The sequence below is a fragment of the Panthera uncia genome, chromosome B4 (genome assembly GCF_023721935.1).
Source record: "Panthera uncia isolate 11264 chromosome B4, Puncia_PCG_1.0, whole genome shotgun sequence".
In the NCBI taxonomy this organism is placed as follows: domain Eukaryota; kingdom Metazoa; phylum Chordata; class Mammalia; order Carnivora; family Felidae; genus Panthera; species Panthera uncia.
In genome coordinates this window covers 134,745,328-134,770,571 of record NC_064809.1, presented here as the reverse complement: position 1 = coordinate 134,770,571, position 25,244 = coordinate 134,745,328, and the positions used below count along the sequence as shown (strand labels likewise).

Here is a 25,244-nt window from a genome sequence, read left to right as displayed (position 1 = left end):
CCGCGGCGCTCGGCGAGGCGCGCACGGCCCCAGGCGGCTGCGCCCAGTGGAGGCAGCTCCCGCCCGCCTGCCGTGCTCGGGCCCCGGCCCCCGGCCCCCGCCGGCGCTCGCAGGCCCCAGCGATCGCGCAGCCCAGCACCGAGGTCGCGGTCCCCGGCCCAGGTCACTACCCAGGCGCACGCGGCGGCGGCGGCGGCGGCGGCGGCGGCGGTGCCCCGAGCTCACCATGGTGGCAGCGCGCGCCGAGTCCTCGCGCGTCGCCGGCCGCCCGAGCCGCAGCGCCGGCTGAGAGCGGTCCACCGAAGCCCCCTGCCCTTGCCAGCTCCCCGCCCGGCCCGCGCGTCCCCTCCGGTCGCCGCTGTCTATGGCGCAGCCCCCCTCCCTGGATCATGCACAGAAACTTTCGCAAGTGGATTTTCTACGTGTTTCTCTGCTTTGGCGTCCTCTACGTGAAGCTCGGGTGAGTAGCCCCGTGGGCAGGGGCCGCAGCCCCGGGCAGGGGCAGCCGGGAGGAACCGGTTCCAGAGGGTCCCCGCGGAGACGTGGGGCCTGAGGGGGCACAGCCGGCTCCTGGGGATCCAAGGCTGGCCCGTGTATCGGGCCCTCCCCTCCCCCGGCCCAGCAGGGACGCCCCCGAGCCCCGTGAGCGGCGGGTACTCCCGAAGCGCGCCGGCTCCGGGGCTGCTGGAAGGAAAGCAGGGCGCGCGGGCGGCGGCTAGGCTCGCGGGTAGCGGCGAGCGTGCCCGGCGCGTACTTTCACCTGTTTGGGCTCCAGGCCCTGGGGGTGGGACGCGCCTTCCCTCCCCCGGGCTGCGCTGGGCGCCGAGCCCGGGCCGAGCGCTCGCCGTCTGGAGGGCGCGCCGGGGCCGGGAGCCGGGCGCGTCGGGCGGCCGGAAAGGCCTGGGCGGGCGGGGGGCGAGCACCCCGGCCGCGAGCCTGCAGGCCGGGGCACCTGCCCGGGCCCTTCGACCCTATCCATCACCCGGACGTGTTGAAATTGCCTTGACAACTCGTCCGGCTGGCTCGGGATGGGCCGCGCGGCGGGCCGGCCGCCTCGGGCTCGGTCCGGGGCCCGCGCCCCCGCCCGCCCTGGGCCCTGGGCCCGGCCCCCTCTCGCCGCGCTCGCTGCTCTCGCTGCAGTAGCTGCCCCGAGTCGTATTTCCACATTCCTGAACCCAGCCGAGTCCTTACCTGTTGAGCTGCGATCTCCTTTAGACAGAATCTGTCTCGGCCTCGCTCGAAGTGGGGGGTGGAGGGGCGAGGTGGCCGTGAGGGGGTGCGGTGCGCCGCGCTCCGGGGCCCCGCCGCGCCTTTCGCCCCTACTGTGCGCAGCCAGCCGCGGGGAGGCAGGCGGGTCCCGGCCGGAGCACGGGCGGCGGGCTGCCCGGCGGGAGGCGGAGACGCGGCTTCCCAGGCGGAGAGGTGAAGGCACCACCGGAGAATCGTCTCGTCTACCGCCCATCGCCCGTCCTTCTGTCGCCCCCTCCGCCGTTTTATAGATGGACAAACTGAGGCCGGTGGCTGCAGGGGCAGGGCTGGAAGGCCCCGACCTCGCCTCGGCTCTGCAGGCCTGGGCCGGTGTGCCTGCGGCCGCTGGTGGCTCTGTTTGTTGTGGGTCTGGGTGTCGGCTGTGTCCCTGGGTGTTTGTTTATGGGCGGTGAGGGTGCCGGCACCGAGTCCGCTAGGGGGTGGGGGTTGGGAGGGAGGCCCGGTTTGGGGATCCCCAGCAGCCCCCGCAGTTCCTCAGCTCTAAGGCCTCGTCCGCTCCCGGCGATCCTAGATTAAGCTCCCGTTTTAAGGATCAGGAAACTGAGCAAGGGAGGCCGAGTCGCTTGACCCCAAGGGTCAGTGGCAGAGCTCGGACTGGCTCTGGCCTCCACCACTGACCACTCCTCCTAGCACCCTGACACCAGTTCCTAAACGGGAGCCACCCCAAAGAACATCCACCCCCAGCTTGTGGGCTCTAGGACCCCCACTCCCCACCCCGGGCAGAGGAAGGAGATCCCGATGCCACCGACTTGGGCTCCCAGGGCTGGCTGCAGGGCTCTGAGACCTCCGGGTCCAGCTACCGACTGACTGTGGCTTCCCTCTCCCCACTTTCCTGGGCCTCCCTTTGCCCTCTGTGAACGAGGCTTCAGCTCTGGCCATCCTGAACACGATGGTGGCCGGTGTCTGAGTAGAGAGAGACCAGCCTGTGTGCCCAGGCACTGTGCCCGCCTCTCTGGGAGTGGGCAAGAGAGCCAGACTCTGCCTTCTGCACCACCCCCCTCCGGAGCCCTGGAGTGGGAAGCTTCTCCCTCTGCTGTGCCCCCTGAAACCCACACTCTCCCACTCCTGGGGGGAGAGGAGAAAATCTAGTGTCCCCCCCCCCCCCCCCCCGCAGAACCACATCCAGGAAAGCCAGGGAGCCGCCCTGGGATCTGCTAAGGGGAGGGGCTCTGCCTCTGCCAGTAGGGCAGCCCCTGCCCACCCGAACTGGAGCTGGGGGCTTGCTTTCTTTGCAAGCCACCTTGGCTGCACAAAGCCGGGAGGAGGCGGGAGCTGGGCCCAGATGTGACCTGAGGGGCTAATGACTTGGGAGCCCAGTGCATTAAGGGTGACGTTTTGGCTCCCCCCTCCCCCTCACTCATCGGTGGCCTTGGGTAAGCGCTCTAATCTCCCCGGGTCTGCCTCCCTCATCTGCAAAATGGGGTCACAGTAGCACCTCCTTCACCGTTCCGTGAAGATTAGTCTTGGGTGCCTGTGCCCTGGGGGTAGGGGTGGGGCCCAATAAACACCTGTGCACACCAGTCAAGCTCTTCTTACTGTTAATGACCTCGGGATCAGAGCCGCTGCCCGTGCCCTGGGGACCCCAGAGAGTGTATTTCAGGGCCTCAGAATCCCAGGAGCTGGGCTATTAGGGCCCCAAAAGTTCTAACCAAATGTCAGAGATTGTCTGCACTGGGTGTGGGGGGTATCCTGTGATCACAGCCCCCCCCCCCGCCCACTCCTGTGTGTGTGTGTTTTCGATGTATACTGGGAACCTCCCCCACTTGGGCACACGCATTGACGTGCAGCCCCCGGGGGGCGGGGGGGGGGGGGGTCAGGCCAGCAGAAATGGAGAACTCAGGCCTCACAATCCCTTTGGGGATCCGGGCCCCAAGAGGAGTTCCGTCTTGGATTTTCAGCAATTTCGAAACAAACAGCTTTGGGGAGTCACGGTTCCTCACTCTGGGACTGAGCCCGCTCCAAGCGGCAGCCCTTAGAGGAGGCCAGGCCGGGGCAGGGACAAGCCGTTGGAATCTGGGCACCCCTCTGCCCACTGAAAGTGGGGTCACAGGAAGTCCCAGGATCAGCCCAGCTCCGTTCCTGCCTCCTCCCCCTGGGGGAGGGGCCCAGTGGAAAGAGGTGAAGGAGGCAGCCCCCTCCGCCGGGGGGGTGAATCTCCAGGCCAGGTCTAGAAGCCCGGGGTCCTTGGCCATATCACACAGACCTCTCTTTTCTTGTCCCCTCCCCTGCCTGGTGCTTTCGCCCCAGCTGATGGGGGTCTACGCTGCATCCAGACGATCACTCATATGTAGCCAGGCTTGGCAGACAATAGGAGGTGGGACTCAAAACCTCAAAACAGGAGGTGAGTTTCTGGCCTTTAAAACAAAACTCAGTGGAAGAAGGAGGATTGTTTAGAAAGTGTATCCTTGCGGATCTGCTTCTCCCGATACCTATTCCAACCAACCCTTCCAAAGAAAGCAAAAGAAGTGAGATGGGGAAGCCAGAGCTGGGGGCCTCTGTGCACCAACGAGGGGTGCCTTCTTCGCTCTCGGCCCCTCCCAAGAGGCGCCGAGGCAGGACCCTACAGAAACACCAGTGCGCATGTGCACAGGTGAGCCCTGCCTGGCTGGGGCCTGGTGGGTTAGCCTGAGAGCGAGCGACTCACGACCAGCCTAACCAAACCCAGGGGCGCGCGCGGGCAGAGGCACAGAGCACACAGTGCATCTGTGAGCACACACCTGCGCCCTCAGACGCGCCCACGCTCCCGCGGGCACACACAGGCACATGCAGGGACATGTATGCGAACGCGAGAACAGATTGCCGAGCACAGCCCCCCAAGAGGAGCGCACGCCCTCGCGCGGTTATCCCGCTGGTGCCTCCCCCCCCAGGTGCACCTTCCAGAACCGGCCAGAGCTGTGTGGTTCGCCGAAGTTGGGCGGGGAGGGGGGGGGGTACGGGCCTAGGCAGTTTGGGCAAGCCTTGGGGGCGGCTCCTGTCGCACGCTCCGGTCAGCCTCCCCTTTAAAAAACCCGCCCGCAGAGGAGGCGGATGTAGGGGCGGCCCGTCCAATGGCAGCTGCGCGCCTCGAGAGACTTGGAGACTTGAGCCAGAGCGAGCGACAGAGCCGGTTCCGACCGATCGACGGACGGAGGGCTAGACGGCCGCCGAGGCGCACCCGCTACCCACTTGCCGGTCCCCCGGTCCCGCGCTCCAGCCCCAGCGCCCGCCGCCGTCCCAGCCCCAGCTGCAACGCGATGCTCGGCCCTGGCGGCGGGGCACGGACGAATCCTGCGCCGGGGCCCGCGCGCCCGGGTGCCTAGCGCCTGGTGTCGCCGCCCCACCTCGGGGAGGGCCGCGGAGACCCCGGCTTCAGCTGGCCCAGGCGCGCTGCCCGCGGGGCCCGCCAAGCCCTTCCAGGAGCGCCGGCCCACCATGCTCCTGCTGTCTCCGCGCGGCGCGCTCCTCTCCGTGTATTGCCCGCAGATCTTTCTGATCCTGTCCAGCGGCAGCTACCTGTGAGTGCCGCGGGCCGCACGCGGGGTGGGCGGGGTGGGGAGGGCCCCGTCTTCGGCCTCCAGCGCTGGAGCCGGACGGGCAGGAAGCTCGGCAGCGGAGTCTCTGGGCGGGGCACCGGGTGCCCGACGCGCTCGGCAGCCCGGGGACTTTGGGTCGTCTCCTCGGCCTGAGCCGCCGAGGTGGAGGGCTTGGGGGGCGGCTGCAGCAGTGAGAAATGACGGCTGTGGGGTCAGAGAGAGCGGGGCCCGCGAGAGGCCCTAGCGCCGGGGTGGACCAGACTGCGCGCACGGAGCGCGAGGGCCGGAGCGCGCGCGGCGGCGCGGGGATTCCCTGCGCGTCCCACCCGAGTCCGGGACCAGCGGGACAGCCCCCTCTCCTTTATAAGTCCACGAGGCCCGCACGGCTGCGCCGCACTCGAGAGAGCCGCACGCACGCACCCGCTCCCCCGCGTACCCACAGGCGCACACGTGCACGCTGCGCCCCGCCAGACAGCGCCCAAGCTGTCCTCGGTGGTGGTGACTGCGGCTTCTCGCGCCTTCCTGCCGCGCTGAGCGGCCAGACCCAGCGACGGGTGACTCCTCACCTGGGGCGAGGGGGACACGCAGCGCGCGTGCCGCTGGCCGAGGTGCGCCCTGGGGTCCAGGCCAAGGCAGCGCGCGGAGCGTGGGCGCGCGTGTGCGTCGGGACGGGCAGCGCCCACCGGGCTCCGGGAAGCTCCAGGCAGGGCCCGGCCGGGCCCGGGAGCCGAGGGGGCGCGTCGGCGCAGCAGTGGCTTCGCCCGATTCCTAATGGGACGCATATGCTCTGGCCTCCGATTTAAAAAGAAGTTTGATTTATGGAACCGCCGTTTGGGGGAATTTAAGCTGGATGCTACTGATTAAACCTCAGAGCTAGCTCTCCCTCCCCTCCCCTGCTCCCCTCCTCCTCCCCCTCCTTTACACGCGGGCCACGTCCGGGGTCGCCTAACGCGGCCAGAGGGGGCAGGCGCTGTCTTCCCGCTCCCTGCGCCACCCCCGCCTCCTCGCGGCCGCAGTCCTAATAAATCGCCGCGCCCCCACCCCCTTTTAATAGAGGCGCAGCCAATTTCTGCTCCAGCTCCTAGGAAATTACTATCCTACCAGTTTTCCTTCTATAAATAGTCGCGCATCTTGAAACAAAAGTTCGCAACCGCAGCCAGATGCTGCGAGGCCCGCGGTTTCCCGGGCTGTGGGACATAATTACAAGGTCCAGGCGCAGAGAGCGCTCCAGGCCCGGCGGGCAGCCCCGGCTGCAGAAGCATCGCCTGGGGAGAGGAGTCGGGGGGGGGGGGGGGGCGGGCAGGCCGCCCCAGGCAGGGCAAGGGGCCGGATGGGGACCTCCTGATCGTTGAGGAATCAGGCTAACAAAGTGGCGGGGCCGGAGAGTCCTGCTTTGTGGCATCCCTCCTGGGGAAATGGATCAACCAAGGGGGGGCCTTGGAATCCCCGCCTCCAGTTCTCAGAGGTCAGAGGTCGGGAAGCCTCCCCCTCCCCTAAAAACCCCGCATCTCAATCTTTAAACTAGAGAAGCAGCAGCTATTATGCTTTAAGAAATCATTTTTGGAAGCAGCTGGCTGAGGTTTGGCATTATGGGGAGGTGGCCAGGGGTAGGAATCCCGGGGTGGGGGGGGGTGGCTGGAGTAGGAATCTGAGAGGAGGAGGTGGGCAGGGGGCTCAGGAGCTGTAGAGGACGAGACCAAGGCAGCAGTGAGGGGTACCACAGGTGGTGGCCTGTATGTATCCGTAGACCCCAAGTTTTCCTCCGGGGTTGGCTCCCCCAATCCAGGCCTGCAGTGACTGCTATCTGTCCCCACACAGGCTCATTCCCTGCGTGTTCACTGCCAGCTTTGTTGGGGAAAATTCTCCGAAGGCGACAGTTTTCCAGACGTTCCCGGGGCAGTGCTGGGGTCCAGAGTAGGTGATGGGAGACAGCAAAGCGGACTCTGCCCCCCCCCCCGGCGGCCCTACCTTCAGCACCCCTGCCCCAACCCCAGCCCGCCTGCCCTTCAGCCCCCTGGGTGGGGAGAAGGGAGGGAGGAAGTGCTGAGGCCAGGCTGTCCCTGAGCAGAGACCAAGTAAGGTGTCCCCAGGAGCAAGAGAAGGGGACCATGACATCTCTGGGATTTCCACCTTGCCTCCCTCCCTGCCCTGTTTGGGTGGGCACAGGGCTGGCTGGGTGTGGAGGATGCCGTGGGCGGGAAAGAACCCCTGCGGTGCAAACGGCACCGGTGAGAAGGACCTCGTGGGTGGCTACGAGCCGGGGCCTGGGTGCAGGTGAGGTGGCCGTCGTGGATGTGCTTCAGAGAACGGCTCGGGGTCATCGGGAAGCCCACCTCAGTACTGCAGGGATACTTGGCACAGTCAGCCCCGTGGGATCTGAGGATGCCAGGGGCAGGAGGGGCCCCGGGCGGAGGCTTCTTTCTGCTCCAGAGAACTTTCCAGAAGGCATCCCACTGCCGGGATCACAGACACTGGTGGACAATTGATCCTGCCCCTTTCATCTGGGCTGCTCTCCCAGCTCCCTGTCTCGGGCTGTGGTCCGTGCATAGCGAATCCCAGATGCATGCCTGGGCCCCTGCCACTGATTGGGTCGGACGGGTGTGCTGGCCTGGAAGGGCCCTGAGCCCTCCCGCCTGATGCTGAGCTTGGCTGGCGGTGGGAGGCAGCTCTGGCCGGCCTCACCCTTCTCTGTGCCACTGCTGTCGGAGCAGAAGCTTCCGGGGCCGGGGGTGGGGGTGGGGGGGGTCAGTGAGGGCCCAAGGGAGGGCAGGTGGGGGGCCGCAGGCCAAGAAGAGGGCCTGCGGTGCCAGTCAGCTGGTGTGGGGGCCTTGTGCCAGGACCGGGCTGGCCTGCTGTCCTGGGCAGGTCCCTTCCGGTCTTGGCCTCCACTCCCAGATGTGGAGGCTGGCTGCAGTGATGCCCCCAGGTCTTCCGGTGCGAGCCTCTCATGGTGACCGCCCGCTCTGGGGAGCTGAGTGAGTCATGGGTGACGGGGCGGTTACTCACCGACCACCTGGCCGTGGGGGGGGCGGGGGGCGCTCACCACTGCCCTGCCGAGGCTGGACCTCTTCCCGGCTCTGCCGCTGTGGCTTTATTGGTGGTGCCAGCCGCAGCCCCAGAAACCCCGTGGGCAGGACCCTGGGGGGCGGGCATTGCTGAATCAGGCCCCCTCCCCTGGCATCGGGGCCTGTGTGGCAGCAGATCGGGGGCCGCCCGGCTTAGCGTGGACGGGTGTCGCCTTGGGAGGGGCCTCTCCCCGCCTGCAGGCTGCATCTGTCCAGGTTGGAGGAGAGCTCTGCTGTGTGGCCTCGAGCAGGTCCACGGGCTTCTCTGGGCCACAGTCTCCTCATCCGTCACTTGGCTGGGCCCTCAAGCCGCTGGGATCGGAAGGCATGGGCACGTGGTTGGGGGGCGGGTGGTTAGCGCCGGGAACCTCCAGGGCGCGGGCTGGAGAGATGGGAGTTTGTCCGATCACAAGCGCCCCAGGAGCCTTGCCGTGTGGGCACAGCTCGGTGACCGCTAATCGGAGGGGGGAGGGTAGCCTCTGGAGATGACCCCATTTGACCCTCTGTGTGTGTTGGGGGAGGAAGGGCCAGGAGGGGAAGGCGGGTCCCCGTGCCCTTCTTCCAGGTCTCGGTGTGGCCTGGCATCACGTGGAGGCCTGCAGGAGGGTGGCTCATTTTCTCACCGAGTTTCCCTGGAACCTTCCCTGATCCGGGGTCCCATCCCTGTTCCTCCTCCTACTGTCGGGGTGCCTTCCGTAGCCTCCCTGTGTCCCAGTCCCGGAACCCAGGCGTCTTAGAGTGGCTGTGAGGATCCAGAAAGCCGATGCAGAGACGTGCTCAGCCGGGTGCTGGGTACACAGTAAGTGCTCAAGAGATGACACTGCTCAGCCACGAGGAGCAGGGAGGCTGGCCACCCATGAAGCGGCGGAAGGTGTGGTGGCTGCGTGCAGGGGAGAGTGTTGAGTTCTCTAGGGGGGCGTCTAAGAGGGCTTCCTGGAGGAGGCGGCGCCTAGATAAGGGGAGGAGTTGCCTAGACAGTAAGCAGGAACACAAGAGAGACTCTGGAAGAAGGAAGAACGCATTCGCCCAGGGTTCCTCCTGAGAGAGCCTCACGGAACCTTGCCGAGACGGGCAGACGGGTTGTGGGGGCCCCGCGGTCGAGGCCACACAGGTCCCAGGGGAACAACCCCCAACCCCCGCACCCCCGATCCCAGAATCGCTCTGCCACCGCCTCTGAGGAGAAATTCTCCGACAGAGAAAGGCGTCCCCCGATCCCTGGGTCTCATCCTCCGGGGAGAGATGCTCTTCGGGGAGCAGACCATCACGAAGGGAGGTCATTTTTGAGGCCCTCACTGCACATTATTTGCACATTTGGCTCTTCCAGGGCCACTGACCACAGCCTCGCAAATCACACTCCCTGCCCCTGCCTTTCCACCCCCGCCATGTCCCCCCGAGCCTCGTGCCAGCCTTGGTGGGGGGGCAGGGGGCCGGGGCTCTGCAGCCTGTGGGGAGCCCGGAACCCCTACTGGGGGCCTGGTCCAAGGCTCTGTCATCAGACTAGGCTGAGCAGAGTCTGAGGGTGGTGGCAGGGGAGGTCTTGATTGTGGAGACCCAGACCCTCTGTCGGCTCAGGCTTCGGGGGTGCCTGAATGGCGCCCCTCTCGGGGCCTGTCTCACCCCGGGGCAGATGGAGGGGCTTCAGCAAGCTGCCTCGGAGCCTCCACTTTTCCTGGCCCTGGGTCCGGCTCAGATAGGGCTCGGCACCCCCGCCCCCTGCTCCCCCAGCAAGGGACAAGAGGCCGGGAGCCCTCTCTTGTCAGATGAAACCTCGGCCCGGGGCTCCCTCAGCCTGATGAAAGGGTCATTGTGTGGTGCGGGCCGCCCGCTGGCCAAGGACAAAACGGCCGTTTGTCCTCCTTCTCTGGCGCGGGGCTGGGGCCTCCCCTTGGGCTGGCTAGCAGGGTGGGGGTGGGCACAGGTGCGCTCCCTCCTCCCCTTCTCCATCTTCCTGACCTCCGTCCCCGGAGCCGCTCAGCCTGCCTGGGGGCCCCTGCCAGTCCTGCCCTCAATGCGGGGTGTCCTCGCCCTCCGAGCGGGGGGCCCCAGGCCTGGGCCAGTCTGCGGTTGGCAGGGAAGCGGTGAGCTCCCCGGCGCTGGAAGCATACAAGCAGATGCTGGGCCAGGGCCCCGCCTGGAAGGGAGCCAGCACTCACGGGGCCTCTGTGCCAGGCGGCCGTGGGGTCGGCCCACACGGTGACCGAGGATGCGGAGGCCCCGGAGAGGTCACGCCGGAGCCGGTGGCTTCTGAGCATCGACGATGCCACGAAACGCTCCGTCTGAGGGTGTGGCATATGCACTAAAGCCGTGCAGCCCGAGTGGCCGTCCTCCTGCTGACCCTGAGCGGGACGGGAGCAGCGCCACGTTCCCCGGCCACAGCTCCCCGGGCATCGGCCCCTCCTGGTGGCCCCATCCCGAAAACACCTGTGGCAGAACCCCGCCCCCAAGGCCACCCCGGTTTCCGACCCTCCTCCAGAGAGGTTCCCTGGGCTGGAGTCTGTGCCCAGCGGGAGCTGCGAACAGGCAGGGCCCCTGAGGGAAGGAGCCTTGGGACAAGGTGGGTGGTATCTGCATCCCCCCACCCCCCCCCGCCTCCCCCCTTCCCGATGAAGCGGGTGTTGGTGCTGCTGCAGGGTGCAGGGGCCGCCACGCCGAGACTTAGGCGCCCAGAGGAAACGCTCCTCCAGAAGGATTGCCCGCCCGGCAGACTCCTGACGGGGGGGGGGGGGGGGGGGGGGGGGGGCCCAGGGCTCTGCATCCTACTTCTGGAAGACTCAGGTCCTCGCGGAGGGGCCCTTCTGTCACCGGACTGATGGGTGCGCGCCAGCTGGGGTGGCCACCCACTTGGGAGGTGGTGAAGTGGGGAGTCCGAGGGTCAGAGCGCCGAGTAACTCCCTAGGTTGCACGCAAGGGGGCTGAGCTTGGGTTCGAACCCAGGTCTGTCCGGCTCTCAGGGCCGTGCTGCCGATTCCTTCTCGCTCACTGTCCGTGGCCTCGAGTGGGAAGAGAGACCAGCTAATCCAGCTGGTTAGAATTATCTAATGGCCAGGCATCATGAGGTGCTGAGCGAGGGCCCTCTCTCTGTCTCTGCACCCCCCCCCTTTCTTCCCCTGTCCCTACCTCCACACGTTCAGATTCGGAGCCAGAGGGACAGCTTTCCGGGGGGGGGGCGGTGTGCGGGAACCAAGAGCACCTCAGATTTCTGCCCCGGGCTGCTAACCCAAGGGGCTCTGAGGCCGGCTTGAGCGGAGAGAGAAGGTGGTCCCAGCTGGCCAGCTCATGGCCTCTGCTGGGTCAGCACGTGAATCGTTGCCACATGCCATGGACTTCGGGCAGCCTTGGGGACACCACCGCCCTGTTCTGCCTTGGCTTGTCCATGAGGGTGATGGGGCTGGACGCTTCAGGGCCCCTGCTCTCCCCGCCTCCCCTTGTCTCCAGCCCTTGCCTCCACCTTCAACTTGCCCTTCACAACAGCGGTTCCGGCAGCCCCCGGGCCCGGTGAACAAGGCTGGCCGTGTAAGCAGGTGTAATTGGGAGGCTCCCTTCCTTCCCCGTCATGTACCCAAAGCCCTGCGGTGCCCTACACGGCAGGGGCCGCTAACCCGCTATCCCAGCTGCAGTGAGGGTGGGTCAGGGGAGACCTGGGCCCTAAAGAACGGGCTGGGGAGAGTGGCATTCTTGGCCGAGGGATGGATGGCTGTGGGGCGGGCAGGGGGAACGCGGAGTGGGGTCACAGTGCTGGGGTGGGGGGCAGCCCCGGGCGTGGGGAGCCATGGGAGGGAAGGTTTTAAGCAGGGCAGGGATGAGCAGTTTCATCCTGAGCTCAGGAAGGACCACGGGCGTGGGTGGACCAAGCCAGGGAAGTTGGGAGGGGGCTGGTCCTGCCCCTGTCCCCCCCCCCCCCACCATCTGATGCAGGTGGGGCAGAGGAGAGGGACAAGATTCCCCAAGGCAGGGCCTAGGGAGTGAATTGGGGGCAGAGTGCGGGTGAGGGGCCCTCTGCCCACAAACGGTTGCGGTTTCGGGTTGGCCCCCGCCCCACCCCCACCCCAGCACCCAGGGCCCCGCACAGCACTTGGTGCTAAGTCGGTGCTCAATAAACACTGTGAATGGTCAGATGGCTGCTCCCGTGTCTGCGTCCCGGCAAGACCCATTGACCCGGTCAGGATCCTCTTGCCCAGTGGATGGCAGAGGCCTCCGGGCCCCAGGTGTGCTGGCCCCCAGTGCTTGTGGGCAGGCACGGCGGGGGGGGCTGGGGGGGATGGGCCGGTGGGGGGGGGACTTCCTGGCTCCCTGACTCACGTCTTCCCAGGGTGACTGCATCACTGGCGGGGAACACGGGGAATTTCCAGGTGCTGCCGACACGCCCCCCCCTTTGGAAGCAGCCGCTTCTATCACCTGCCATCCCCGTGTTCCCTGGGGGCCCGTCCTGCGTGCCCATCCACCCATGTGAGGCCCTCTGGTGGGCTGAGGTGCCAGCTGGCTGCACCTGGGGGCCAAGCCCCCCTCACAGCCCCGGCAGAGTCACCTGCGGGCACGGCCCAGGCCCGTGGGATAGGCTAGGGTGCCAGCGGCCGGCCTGCAGAGGGTGCCCAGGGAGGATGTGTGCGGGGTGGCAGGGTGGGCTAGTGTCACGGGAGCACCGGACAGGGAGGTGGCAGCCTGGCTCTGGTGGCTCACCCTGTCCCCAGTAGCTCAGGGCACTCAGGCTTGGCCCGACGCACAGGGCGTGGGGGACCCCGAGGGCACGGGCCCTGGAGATGCCAGGTGGAGACTGCTGTTGGTCAGCATCTGGGAAGGGGTGCTGGGCCGAGGGCTGAGAGCTGCCCCAAGGCCCCAGCGTATCATCTGTGTCAGACAGAGGTGGAGGGTGTGGAAAGGAGGGGTGGGGCAGGACTCCAGTCCACTCACTTAAGTCAGGGCATGGGTGGGGGGCTGCTGAGCCCCGAGGAGGTGTACTGGGGGTGCGAGGCTGGTGAGAGGTGCAGTGGGCTGCTCCGGGGCAGGGGTGAGCACCCTGTCCCGTGAGGCATCCAAGCTGAGGCGGTTGGCTGGGGTGGCCCCGGTGGCCCAGAATTCTCAGAGGGAGCAGTGGGATGCTCAGAAAGGGAGGTGGGTGGTGAGTGAGCCACGTCTGGGGTGTCCTGGCCCAGAGGGGTCCCCGGTTTTGGCGAGAGCAGATGGCAGGGCAGTGGAACTGGGGAGAGCCTGGGTGGGGCCGGGCTCGTTCTCTGCTCTGCGGTGCTGTGTGGCCCAGGCAGGCCCCTGCCATCATCCAGTCCCAGAAGGGGGCCCCTCCGGGGCGCTGGCTGGAGGCACAGCCCAGGACCGGGAGTTCAGCCCTGCCCTGGCGTCTGCACAGAGGAGACTTCTCAGTGTCCTCTACCTGTGGGGACTCAGCCCCTGAACCCACTGCTCAGACCATGTCTGTAGCAGCCAGGAAGGCTGAGGTGCTGGCTGACCCATCAGGCGCCCAGACTGCCAGCCTGGCCATGGGCCAGACTCCCTGCCAGCTCCCTCCCACCTGTTCCCCTTGCCTGGCTGTCCATCCACCTGTCCTGAGGCTTCAGGTTGACATCCCGATCACCCAGGCCTGCAGGGTGCCCCAGGGTCTGACAGATCTGGGATATTAGGGCCTAGGCCAAGGCCAGGGCTAGGGGTCTCGTCCCTGCTTGGGCCTCAGCTCACGACGTGGCTTCCATTGCCATGGGTCGGTGTCCCCATCTGCACCGTGGAAAATGAGGACACAGGTCAGGGTCAAGGCCTGGGAAGGTCCAGAGTATAGCAGAAAGAGCTGGAAGTGTGTCCATGGCCTAGACAGGTGTCCCTGAAGGTCAGCCCCCAGCAGCCCCCTCGGGAGGCTGGTGTAGATGTGAGCACGTGGGGAGGGAGGACAGAGGAGACACCGGGGCAGGCTTCTCGGAGGAAGAGGCACCAAGCTGGACCTGGCTGCTGGGAGGGTCTGGGTGCCTCTAGCCTTGCTGGTGAGTATGACCTGAGCCCAGGAGTGTCACGACGGGTCCCGCCTGCCCAACAGAGATCTGGAAGGGTCTGAGGCCGGAGGTCAATGACCTGGGGTTTTGGGGTCACGGTGAGTGAATGAGGTTCTGATTTCACTGACTTAGCAGGTATGGGGGCTGTGCTGGCCCACCTCTGGCAGCCTCGGCCCCGCCCGAGACCCCCGTCCACCGCCTGCTTTCTCCCAGGATGCCTGGTTTCTCTCCAGGGTGGGGTCCCAGAATGCCAGGCCAGGAATGCCAGCTATGCGGGGAGGGCGGGCGGGCAGCCGCCCGCCGGGGGCGCGAGGGAGCAGGTGGACGCTCCGCTCTCTTCCCCGGGAACACTGCGGGCAGTGAGCTGAGCCGGGCAGTGGGCTGGAAAGATTGCAGCAGGCAGGACCCACGGAGGGAGCCGGCCTGCACGCGCCCCACCTACGAGCAGGGGCTGTTCTGCCCATCGGGCAGATGGGCAGACTGAGGCCAGTGAGAGTCGGCGGCCGAGCAGACCTCCAACCCAGGACCCCAAGCCCAGAGAACCCTCTTTAGGATGCAGCCACAGGTACCTAGATTGTCGCCTCACTCCCTCACCACACGCGCAGATGGGAAACTGAGGCCTGGGCAGGGCAGGAAGGGGCAGAGGGATGGCTTTCTTTCCCAGCTGAGCCCCCTCCCGCCTCCGGCCCTCTCTCTGGGACACCCCCCTGCCCACCACCCATGAAGCTCCCTTCGGGGCGCTCTCTCAGAGCCCCAGTGTCCTCATCTGTAAAGGGTGCAGTGGGGGTGAGGTGGGACAGTGTGGGGGACGCCACTCAGGAAGGGTGGTCATGTTGGCTTGTCCCTCCCCTGCAGGGCCCCCCCACCCCCTTCGAAGTTCTTCCCACCCAGGCCAGTAGGGGGAGAAGCCATTTGCCAAGACAGGGCTGTTAGGCCCTATTTTCAGATTGGAACACTGAGCCTCAGAGCAGTGAGGTCCGGGAAGGTCCCCAAGCCCCATGTCTCCCACTGAACTGAGCCTAGAGCCCCAGCAGGGGAAGACGAGCAGGCGAGCAGGTGTAAGGAACGCCAGGACAGGTGGGCTGAACACCACCGGGCCTTTGCACCAGCTGTGTCCAGCTCGGCCCCGGCCGTTCCAATCCGTCCCGCTCCTCCCCACAGGGGAAGGCTGCGGGGACCCTGCTGGTCCCAAGCTCTGGCACTGTGATGGTGGCTTGGAGGGGGGCGTGGTCTGCAGAGTGACCCCAGACCTGGCAGACATTCTTATCCCCGTTTGACGTGTGGGAGCACTGAGGCCACACCGGCCGCTGCCCCGCGGGACTGCTGGGCTCCGGAGCCGGAGAAGAGCCTCTTCCGGGAAGGGCTGGGCCGACCCCTGCCCACCTGAGGGAGACGCTGGTGGGGACCCACTTTAGGTGGGCGTGGGGGCCGGCTGCCATCTTCCCAGGTATTTGCCAAGTTACTTGCTGGACAAGTGGACCCAGGCCCGCCTCCCTGGCTGATCGCAGATAATTAGAACATTCTTCAAATATTTTGCCGGAGGATGCCCGAGAAGGAAGAGTTATAAAGCGCCCCGGGCCAGGAGCGTGGGCTGCAGGAGCTGTGGGCAGCCAGGCCAGGGCCAGGGATGGGGCCCCAGAGGGAGACCGGGGATCCGGCCCAGGCCCGGCCAGCCTGTCCCCACCTCCCGGGGAGCTGGGGCGGGGTGGGGGCTCACGGTCAAGGCCGGCTCACGGCTGGGGAGGGTGCTAGGCCGTGTGCGGATATCCCTGCGCTGGGGAGCTCACAGCCGGTGGGGGCGGACAAACCCTACCCCAGATAGCTTTCGGAAAAGCCTGAGGGGGTCAAGCACCCCCTGGCCCCCTGGGGGGGGGCAGGCGGGCGAAAAGGTCTGTGGAGGAAGGGCTCTGGAAGGAGAAGGAAGGTGCAGGGGCGGCGGGGTATGGAGTGATGTGGGTGGAGAGTGAGCGATAAGGGGGTGCCTGGGGCCACCCTCGTGGCTGACACCCGCAGCCGGGGCAGCTCAGCACCCAGAGGCCCCGCTCAGGCTCTGAGGCCGCCGTCCCGCTGTGTTGGGCAGGGAGGTGGGCGGCCCCGGAGGGCAGAGGGTGGGGAAACCCTTTCTTATCACGGCTGACCTTCCTAAGAGTGGTGCCTACCACCTGAGGACGCGGGGAGACCGGGAGGACCCAGGGAGGGGGAGACGTCTCCCCCTCCGGCTCCTGCGGCTTGTGGGGGGTGGTGAGTCTGGGATGTTGAGGTCCAGCTCCGTCATGAGGTCTGAGTTCTGGGAAGTACTTGGATGCTGCGTCTGTGTCATGGCGTGCTGTCCTGGTCCCAGCCTAGGGAACATTCCCAGGATTCTGTGGTCGGTTCGGGGCAGGGGCTCCTCCGACCCAGGAGCCTGGGGTGGGGGGTGGGCTGCAATGCGGCTGCTGCTCAGGCCAGAGAGAGGGTACAGAGGATGGTGGCCGGCCTGGCACGGGGTCCCCGCCGTGGTGGGGCCGGGTCCCCTCTACTGGGGCATCCCGAGCTTGGGCTGTGGTTTGTGGGGTCGGTTGCTGGGGAATTTGTAGGAGAAACGGGATACTGAGGTCGAGGTGCCTGGGTCCTGCGGCCTCCTCAGGACACTCGGCCACATCAGTGGCCATAGTTTTAGGGCCCTGTGCACGGATCAGACGGCTCGAGGCTTCCTTGGGATCTGAGAGGCCCGTCTGCCACACGGTCCTGGGCTCGCAATGACACGATTTCTCTCTGGATTTTTTTTTTTTTTTTTTTTTTTTTTGAGAGAGAAAGAGAGAGAGTGCAAGCAGGGGAGGGGCAGAGAGAGAGAGATTGAGAATCCCAAGCAGGCTCCCCACTGTCAGTGTGGAGCCCGACCTGGGGCCCGAACTCATGAACCGTGAGATATGACCTGAGCCGAAACCAAGAGTCAGGCGCTTGACCGACTGAGCCCCCCAAGTGCCCCTCTCTCTGGCTCTTGAACAAAAAAGGCAGAGCTTGTCCCACCACTGGCAATGCACAAGGGATCAAAGCCCTTTGGAGGATGGAAGCGGAAGGCTCTCCAGGTAGACAAGTGACCACCCCCCAACTGTCTTGGGGGTCAGGGACAGGGATGATGAGGCATTGACCAGTCGGGGGGCGGGAAGGGTGGGTCCCAACCCCTGTTCCCTCCCACCCTCCCTGAGCTACTCAGCAGGTGGCTGGACAGCATGGCTCTGATCCCGGGCTCCCCACTGACGCCCCCATCTGACTCCTCTCTGGGCCTCAGTCTCCCTGGCGGTGAGGTGCCCCAGACTTTGTTACCCGAGGAAGCTGGGGGAGGGAGGCTGCCCCCAGGAGGCCCCCAGGCTGGGCTTTGGCAGGAGTGGGGCCAGACCAAGACGGGGTCTTAGCTAGAGTGGCCGAGGCCCGGAGCTCTGTCCTCTCCCAGCCTTGGACAGCACTGGGAGGCTGCCTGGCCGGACCTGGCCCCACTGGCGGGCCCAGCCCCTCTGGGCACAGGGCTGGCCAGCAGGGATGGCTGAGAGCACTGGGCCAGGTGCAGGCTGAGAGCGGGAGGGCACCGTCTGGCTGAGCGGGCAGTGGCCTCCACAAGCTGCTTCGGGAGGGGCTGGCACCCCTCAGGGGACACACAGGCAGGGCATAAGGGGTTGATATGTAATGCTCATGTTGTATTTCTTTTAAAAAAAAAATGTGTATTTATTTTGAGAAAGTGAGTGAGCACACGCGTGCCTGTGTGTGCAAATGGGGAGGGGAGGAGAGAGAGGATCCCAAGCAGGCTCGGCACTGTCGGCACGGAGTCCCACGCGGGGCTCGATCTCCCAAACCGTGAGATCACGACCTGAGCCGAAACCAAGAGTCGGATGCTTAACCGACTGAGCACCCCCCCCCAGACGCCCCCGTATTGTATTTAAGTGTATTTTCTTTAATTTCTGTGAGAAAACTTGGAGTTTTCACTCTGAGTTTGTACTGCATTTTCACTATGAAGTTTGTATTGCAATATTTTGCTTTTTGGTTGAGATATAACGTGCATAACGTACAGACGTCTCGAGTGGACAGCTTGGTGCGTTTTTACATATGCGGGCGCTCATGTAATCCATTTGTCAGCTTGGGAGAGGGAACAGTCTGGAACCCAGAAGGCTCCCGTGGGCCCCTCCCGGTCCGTGCCCCCCCCCCCCCGCCCCAGCTAAGGGTAACTCCTGGCCTCTATGTTGAAGGTGCGTTTTGCGTGGTCTGGGCCATTTCTCCCGTCTGGCTCACGCGTAAGCTGTTTGCCCTTTGTCACTGCTAAAGCCTCCCGCCCTGTGCACGTGCCAAACTGCGTCCTTCTGCTGGTGACGGACGGACGGACACCGGGGTTGTGGTTCCCGGTTTGCGCTGGGGACACCTGTGCTCGTCCCGTGGTAACTGTGAGGGTTTGCTTCACTTGGGTGCGTAGGCCCCAGACTGAATCTGCTGCGTCCGAGGGAAGGGCCGATCCACGAATGGACCCAGTCGCGGCAGGTGTGGTGGTGGGTGTGGACACCCGCCAGCTCCAGAATTGCCATTTTGAGCGCTGGGCCTCCCGATCAACACAGCTGGTCCCTGATCCCCACGAGGGACTGGGTCCCGGTGGCTCGGTGCATGGAGATCAGGAACGGGTCCCCAGGGAGGGTCGACAATGGCCAGCCTTGAGGACCACTCACCACAGGCCAGAATCGTGTCCTCCTTGGAGCCGCTCTGACACACCCCACTTCACAGGTGTGGAAACCGAGGCACGGAAAAGTTAAGAAGGTCTCACAGCTACGAGGAGTCAGAGCCAGGGTTCCAACCAAGCTGGCCCACACCGGTGCTCGTGTCCTAACCTCTGCCCCACCGGCTGCCAGCTGGGTGACCTGCCCAAGGCCATAGCCAGCGTCCCACCCCCTTGGCCAGTTCTGCACCACCTGCTACCTGGCAGTGGCCACCTCGCCCCTCGCCCTCTGGCGTCCCCTAGTCCCAGAGGCAGCCCCGGCCCCTTGGGACCTCTGGCAAGGTAGGAAGATCTCCTATTGTCCCTTGGCACCCTTGATGGAGCCCAGAGCCGGGAACCCGCAGGGAGGCGCGTCCCTGCAGGACTCGTCCTGGCTTCCTGCCTTCGTCCCGAGGCCCCTGAACAGCGCCAGGGGATGACTGAAACGCGAGCGGCCAGCCCGGCTTCTCTGTGCTCGGGGCCACTCAGAACGGCCCTGCCAGCCCTCCCGGGGCACCTGGGTGGGCGGCTGTGGGCTGAGAAGCCGCCCAGGGTGGGGATCTTGCTGCTTGGGGGTGAGAGGCAGGCCCATCCTGTGGGCGGGACCAGGGTGCTCACAGCCTGCCCTCACTCCCAAACTGCCGATTATTCCAGATTATTCCAGGATGCGGCCTGCGCCCACCCTCCTCCCTCTTCCCTTCCCCCTTCCTCCCTCTCTTCCCCCCTGCCCCTTCCCCCCTCCTTCCTCCTCCTCCCCACTGCCCCTCCTCCCCTTTCCCTTCACCCTTCCCTCCCTCCTCCCCCCTTTCTTCCCCTCTTCTCCCCTCCTCCCCCTTCCCATCCCCCCTCTTCCCCTCTCCTCCAGGTCACCAGTTTTCAGTTATCACGTAATTTTTCCTCTTGCCGCTCTGGCGGTTTCCTGATGAGGGCCGGTGGCCCAGGGCTGCAGCCCCTGTCCCTCCAGGTGGCAGGAGCATGGCTGAGGGTCGGAGTGTGACAGGGCCAGGCCTTCTCAGGGAGGGCAGTGCTCAGACTCGCGGTGAACGTGTGGGCCGTAGCTGGTGGGGAAGGGACAGTGCGGCTGAGACGGCCGACACCAGCAACGGAAGCCGTCCGTAAACCTGGAGTGATTAATGAGTGACCTTGGAGGATTTCAAGCAAGGGAAGGATGTGAAGCTGTGTTTGGGGACCGGCACTTGTCGTGCACCTGCCGTGTGCGGGGCTCTGGACCCCAGCGCCGCCTTCCCCTGAGTTCTGGAAGCAGACACTGGGCTCTGAGCCTGGCTGTGCAGCCTCAGGCACGGCCCCCAGCCTCTCTGAGCTGCGGTCTGCACATCTGTGACACGGGGACGCAGGGAGGGCACTGAGACCCAGCAGAGGCCCGTGTTGCCCAAGATGGGCGTTCGGAGTAAGTGTATTTACTACTGTCAGTGGAGAAACGATTTCTGAATTAGCAACCGCATCTGATTGTTTATGCTCCTGGCACAAAATAGATTCCCTGATGCCTTTGCTCCTCCTTTGACCCATGCGCTGGCTGCTGGGGGGTGGCTGGGGGCTCTCGTGTCCCCTACTCACGTCCTGGGAAGCGTACAGGCGGGGATCAGCCAGGCAAGGCCCCTCTCGTCCCCTTCTACCCATCCCACCTGTCCAAGGGTGCAGAAGTCCTGCATATACGTAGGGTTTTTAAAGCTTGTGTTCAAAGTCCACATAACATAGGGGCAGCCTGGGTGGCTCAGTCAGCCGATCATCCCCCTCCCCGCAGCCCCGGGCGACCACTGGTCTATTTTCTGTCCCTGGGGATTTACACCTGTCTTCAGGTCTTGGGGGCAAATACCAAGCAGTGGAATTGTTGGGTCCGAGGGGATTTTTGAGGCTCTTCCTGACGGCTGCCCACGTGGCCGCCGCCTCTTACGTTCCCCACATCCTGCCAACACCTGTCATTTTCTGTTGTTGTGACTGAAGCCATCTCAGCGGCCGTGTGGTGGCACGTCGCTGGCTTCGGTGTGCGTTTCTCTCGCGAGCGAGCGGGAGTTAGAACCTCCTCGTGTGCTGGTTGGCCGTTTATGGCTCTTTGGAGAAGTAGCTATTCGAGTCCCTTGAGCATTTTGGACTTGGATTGCCTTTCTGTTATTAAGGTGGAGGAACTCTTCCAGATGTAATCTTTGAGTATTCACTCATTTGTTCATCCATTTTGCCATTCTGCAAACACTCAGGGACAGCTACAGGGGGAGCCCCCTGCCCCCTCCCCCCGGCCCACCAAGCCCCAGATTTAGCTCTGACCTGGCCCTGCTTGTGGTCTGCTGGGAAGGCTGGCTGTGGAACCAGCCACTGTGAGCCCGTGGGGGGCGGGTGGGGGGTTGTTACTCGAGAGACAATGCCCACCACCTGCTTTCTCAGCGCCTGGGGGCCAAGGGGTGTGAGCTCAGGGGGCTTTTCCACTTGGGCACAAGGCTAGCAGAGTTTGCCAGAAAGAAAAAGGCAGAGAGACCGGCACAGGCAGGCATGGCAGGGTGGTCGGAGGTCGGATCCCGGGGGGGCCTCTGATTCTACACCAAGGAGCCTAGGGAGCTATGGATGGTCTCTGAGCAGGGGAGTGACATGGCCAGACCTGGGTGCTGGCAGGGGGCTTTGGGGGCTCCTGGAGATGGGAGACCAGGGCTGCAACATCTGCGTCGGCCCCTGGGATCCCCCCTCCGTCCACTGGGGATCCTCCCCCTCCAATTCAGAACCCATTTGTCCAAGCTCCTACCCCCAGCAGGGTTCTTACCCCAGGCAGTGAGCTTTGCAGCCTGGAGTCTGCTGGAAGACTTTGGGATTGGGGAGCTGGCTTTTAGCGACCGGGATCCAGAGCGGGCTCCTGCCCGAGGCCTGGAGGCTGGTTCCCATCCATCTCATTTCCCCGGGTCGGTTTTCTGAGCATCTACAATTACTTTGGGCTGAATTCCCCGGATTCCAGCCCGCTCCCAGCCCAACCCGCCCAGATGATCTTCCTCCATGCCAGCCTCGGGCATTTCTGCCCATTGTGCCCGTGGGAGACCCAGGGGGGTCTTGGCCAGATTAGTGAGTGGGGCGGGCGGGCCGTGGGGATTGAGTGTCGCCGGGGCACTCTGGCTACAGCACGTGCTGTGGACTCATGCCACACGGGGACTTTCCCAGCTGGCTGTGGGTGCCTGGCTGCCCTGGAAAAACACTGACTCGTTTCTCTCAAGAAAGGGGCCGGCAGCCAGTGGGGAGGAGGAGGGAACTCAGTGGCGCTGGGAGGCCAAGGCCAGGGACATCAGCTTTGGGGAGCCCCTGGTGGTCTCCCTCATTCCCACACTTTGCCCCTCGCTAAGCAGGCCTGGTCTGCCGTCTGGAAGCTGGATGCCACTTTGAAACTCAGCCGTTGCCCAAAGGTCTGCCAAGATCACCCCCACCTCCTTCCAGCTTGCCCGCCCTCCTCCTCCGGGCGCTCGAAACCAAATAATGAGTTTTCCAGCCTCTGCGGAAGAACAGTTCGGGGGCCGCTCCGAAAGCTATACAAACTACCACGTGACCCAGCAATTCCACTCCTAAGACTGTGCCCCAGAGAAGCGGGACAGGGGCTCAGACCAAAGCTTACACGCCCATGTTTGTGGCGGTGCTGTTCGCGGTTGCCGAGAGGTGGGGAGGAACCCCGCGTTCGCTACCTGGTGCCTGGATCCGTGCAAGGTGGTCCCTGCTTACGATGGAGAAGGATTCAGCTATAAAAGGGCACTGGCACCTGCTGCAAGGGGCTGAAGCCGGGAAACGGGATGCTAAGTGAAAGGAACCAGCCACAAAAGGTCACACAGTGTGTGATGCCATCGATATGAAAAGTCCAGAATATGCAAATCCACAGGCACCGAAGACAGATTGGTGGTTTCAGAGCCTGGGAGAATAGAATAAGGAGTGACTGCCCAGGGGACTTGGGGTTTCTCTTTGGGGGTGGTGAAAACGTCTGGGAACACGGTAGGGAGGTGCCTGCATGGCTCACCGCTGCTGAACTGACTGCACACTTTAAAATGGGTAACGTTGGCGCCTGGGGGGCCTCAGTCAGTTGGGCGTCCGACTTCGGCTGGGGTCACGATCTCGCGGCTTGTGGGTTCGAGTCCCGCGTCGGGCTCTGTGCGGACAGCTCGGAGCCCGGAGCCTGCTTCGGATTCTGTGTCTCCCTCTCTCTCTGCCCACCGCCCCCCCCTCACCACACCCTGTCTCTCCCTCCTTCAAAAATAAATAAACATTAAAACAATTTTTTTTAAATGGGCAACGTTATGTGGTGTGGGTGCCACCTCCTACAACAAACACGCGGATAAACGCCTCAAGTTAGGAGAGAGTGAGCCCGGCAAGTGCCCTCCTGCCCCGGGCCTCAGTTCCTGGCGGGTGCCAGGTTAATTCCACAGCAGCCTCAGGGGGCCACCGGGGGGGATACGATGTTGCAGTAAAGTAGCCCCACCCAGCCCAGCACACGATAGGGGCTCAATTCACATCAGCTCCTGGTCCCTCTCCTGAATCTACCCAGTGATCCAGAAGCGAGGGGACAGTCTTTCTCCCTGAGGCCGTCTGGTCTGAGCCCCTGTGGTGGTGGTGGGGTGGGAGGAGTGGATGCTTTATACTCCCATTTCATGGACGTGGATACTGAGGCTCAGAGAGGCGGCGTGCCTTCCCAGGGCTATAGATGGGCTGTAAATGGAGTCAGGAGCCTATGGGTTTGGCTCCCAGCAGGGCCAGCCGGCTCAGCAGCCTGCCTGGGCCAGGAACCCCAGGGGGAGCCCGGGGCGTGCGAGTAGTGGGGAAGTCTGATGGTCAGCAGTTGGGGAGGCTGCGGACAGTTTGGAGCTGATGGCTGTCAAATCTCAAGCGTGAAGTTCTCGGACCCGAAGGGTCTGTGTGTCTGGTTCAGAGGCATGGGGGAGCTGTGGTTCTTACGTTCTGGGTGACCGTTGGTTCCTGGATTTGTGACCCTGGTTCTTGTGGTCCTGAGGCTGAGAAGGCATGGGCGCGAGCGCCTTTTCAGGCTGGGATCACGCCTTGTGGTCAACGGGAAATGGCTCGTCCGGGGCAGGGATCTGTGTTTGGCTGCCCGGTGGGCAGAGCTTGGCCCATGGTGAGCGCCCGGAACCCACCGGCTGGTGGCAGAGACTGAGGGAGGCGGGGCGGCAGGCAGAGGGCTCGGGGCCCCGCGCAGCCACTCACCTGCCCGTGTCCTCTCCCGTCTCCGCAGAGCGCTGTCGTCCGTCGTGGCCCTGGGAGCCAACATCATCTGCAACAAGATTCCTGGCTTGGCCCCACGGCAGCGTGCCATCTGCCAGAGCCGGCCCGATGCCATCATCGTGATCGGGGAGGGGGCGCAGATGGGCATCAACGAGTGTCAGTACCAATTCCGCTTCGGACGCTGGAACTGCTCCGCCCTGGGCGAGAAGACTGTCTTCGGGCAAGAGCTCCGAGTAGGTAAGGGCGCCTCCGGGCTTGCGGGGACCCCCCCCCCCCACCGTCAGGGCTTCAGGGCCACCCAAGGCCAGGGGAGGCCGGCCGGTGTCTTTGCGACGGGAGCTCCCTCTGCGCCCTGCTCTGCGCCTGGCCTGGGGGGGCAGGGGCTCGGGACCCCAGGGTCCCCTGTGCGCGGGTGAGGGACCCCTCGCTGGGCTGTGGGGCCGGAGGGCGTCGTTCCCGCGAGGCTGTGAGCCGGCCGGCCGTGGCAGGCAGTGCAAGCGGTTAGAGCCGCATCCCGCTCGTGCGGACGCTGTGTGGACCTAGGCACACCCCCTGCCTCGGTTCTGTCCCATCTGGAATGGGACAGCAGGAGTTCCCACGTGGCGTCTGGGGGCAGGGGGCTGAGGCGAATGGTACCATTTGTGCGGAAGGAATTTCGGGCAGAGGATGCTGTACAGGCACGTGTGGGAGCACCGAGGGAGTCTGCCAGGCTGCGGGGGAGGCTGGGCGGGCAGGGCGGGTGGAGTCGGGCCGGGGAAGGGGTCGCGCCTCCCAAGTCTGTGGGCAGTCCCACGGGTGCCATCTCACGTCCTCACAGCCCCGAGGGAGGCTCTGTGGTGCCCATCTTCCAGGGAAGGAGACTGAGGCCCAGGGAAGGGCTTAAAGGGAGACGTGGGACCTCCAGAGCTCGACCTAGATCGGAAACCGGCTGTGTGACCCTGGGCCTGGCGCTCGGGACCTCAGAGCCCTTATTTGCGACACGAGCTCCGAGCGGGCGGGCCCTCCCCTGGGTCCCTAGCACCCCTCCGGGGCCTGCGTCCCGTGGGTTCGATACACAGCTGTCGAACAGGCGAGGGTGCGGAGGTGATGCAACCTGCCTTCCAGGAGGGGCAGATGGGGGAGTGATAACTGGGGGGGCACAGCGCCAGACATGCAGGGGGGCCCTGTTGTTTCAGACCCCAGCCTGCAGGCTCAGCACGTCCTTCCGATCCCAGTGGGCCGAGGAGCCACAGCTGCCGGGACCCGGGCCAGAGCCAAGCCGTGCAGGGCTTGGAGCGCCTGGCGTAGGGCTGGGGGTGGCGCAGGGGAAAGCCCCCGGGGCCCCTTTGTGGTGAGCAGCCTGTGGGTGGCACCTGGCACAGGCAGGAGGGTGGCACCACCCCTTCCCTGGGGCCCCACCACCCAAGTGCAGCTCCCGGCCCGTTGGGGAGGGAGGAGTGCCCGGCCCATCCCCCGCAGTAGGGAGGGCGTCGGCCCGGGACCT

General features: G+C 65.1%; 1 protein-coding gene across 1 annotated transcript in view; it reads left to right on the top strand.

The window, feature by feature from the left end:
- The first annotated feature begins 389 nt into the window (after positions 1-389).
- WNT7B (Wnt family member 7B) overlaps positions 390-25,244 on the top strand; it is a 46,085-nt gene continuing 21,230 nt past the window's right edge. The window contains exons 1-2 of the mRNA XM_049626528.1: positions 390-460; positions 23,772-23,998. Of these exons, the coding sequence (XP_049482485.1) occupies positions 390-460; positions 23,772-23,998 (298 nt within the window). The remainder of the gene's footprint in view (positions 461-23,771; positions 23,999-25,244) is intronic.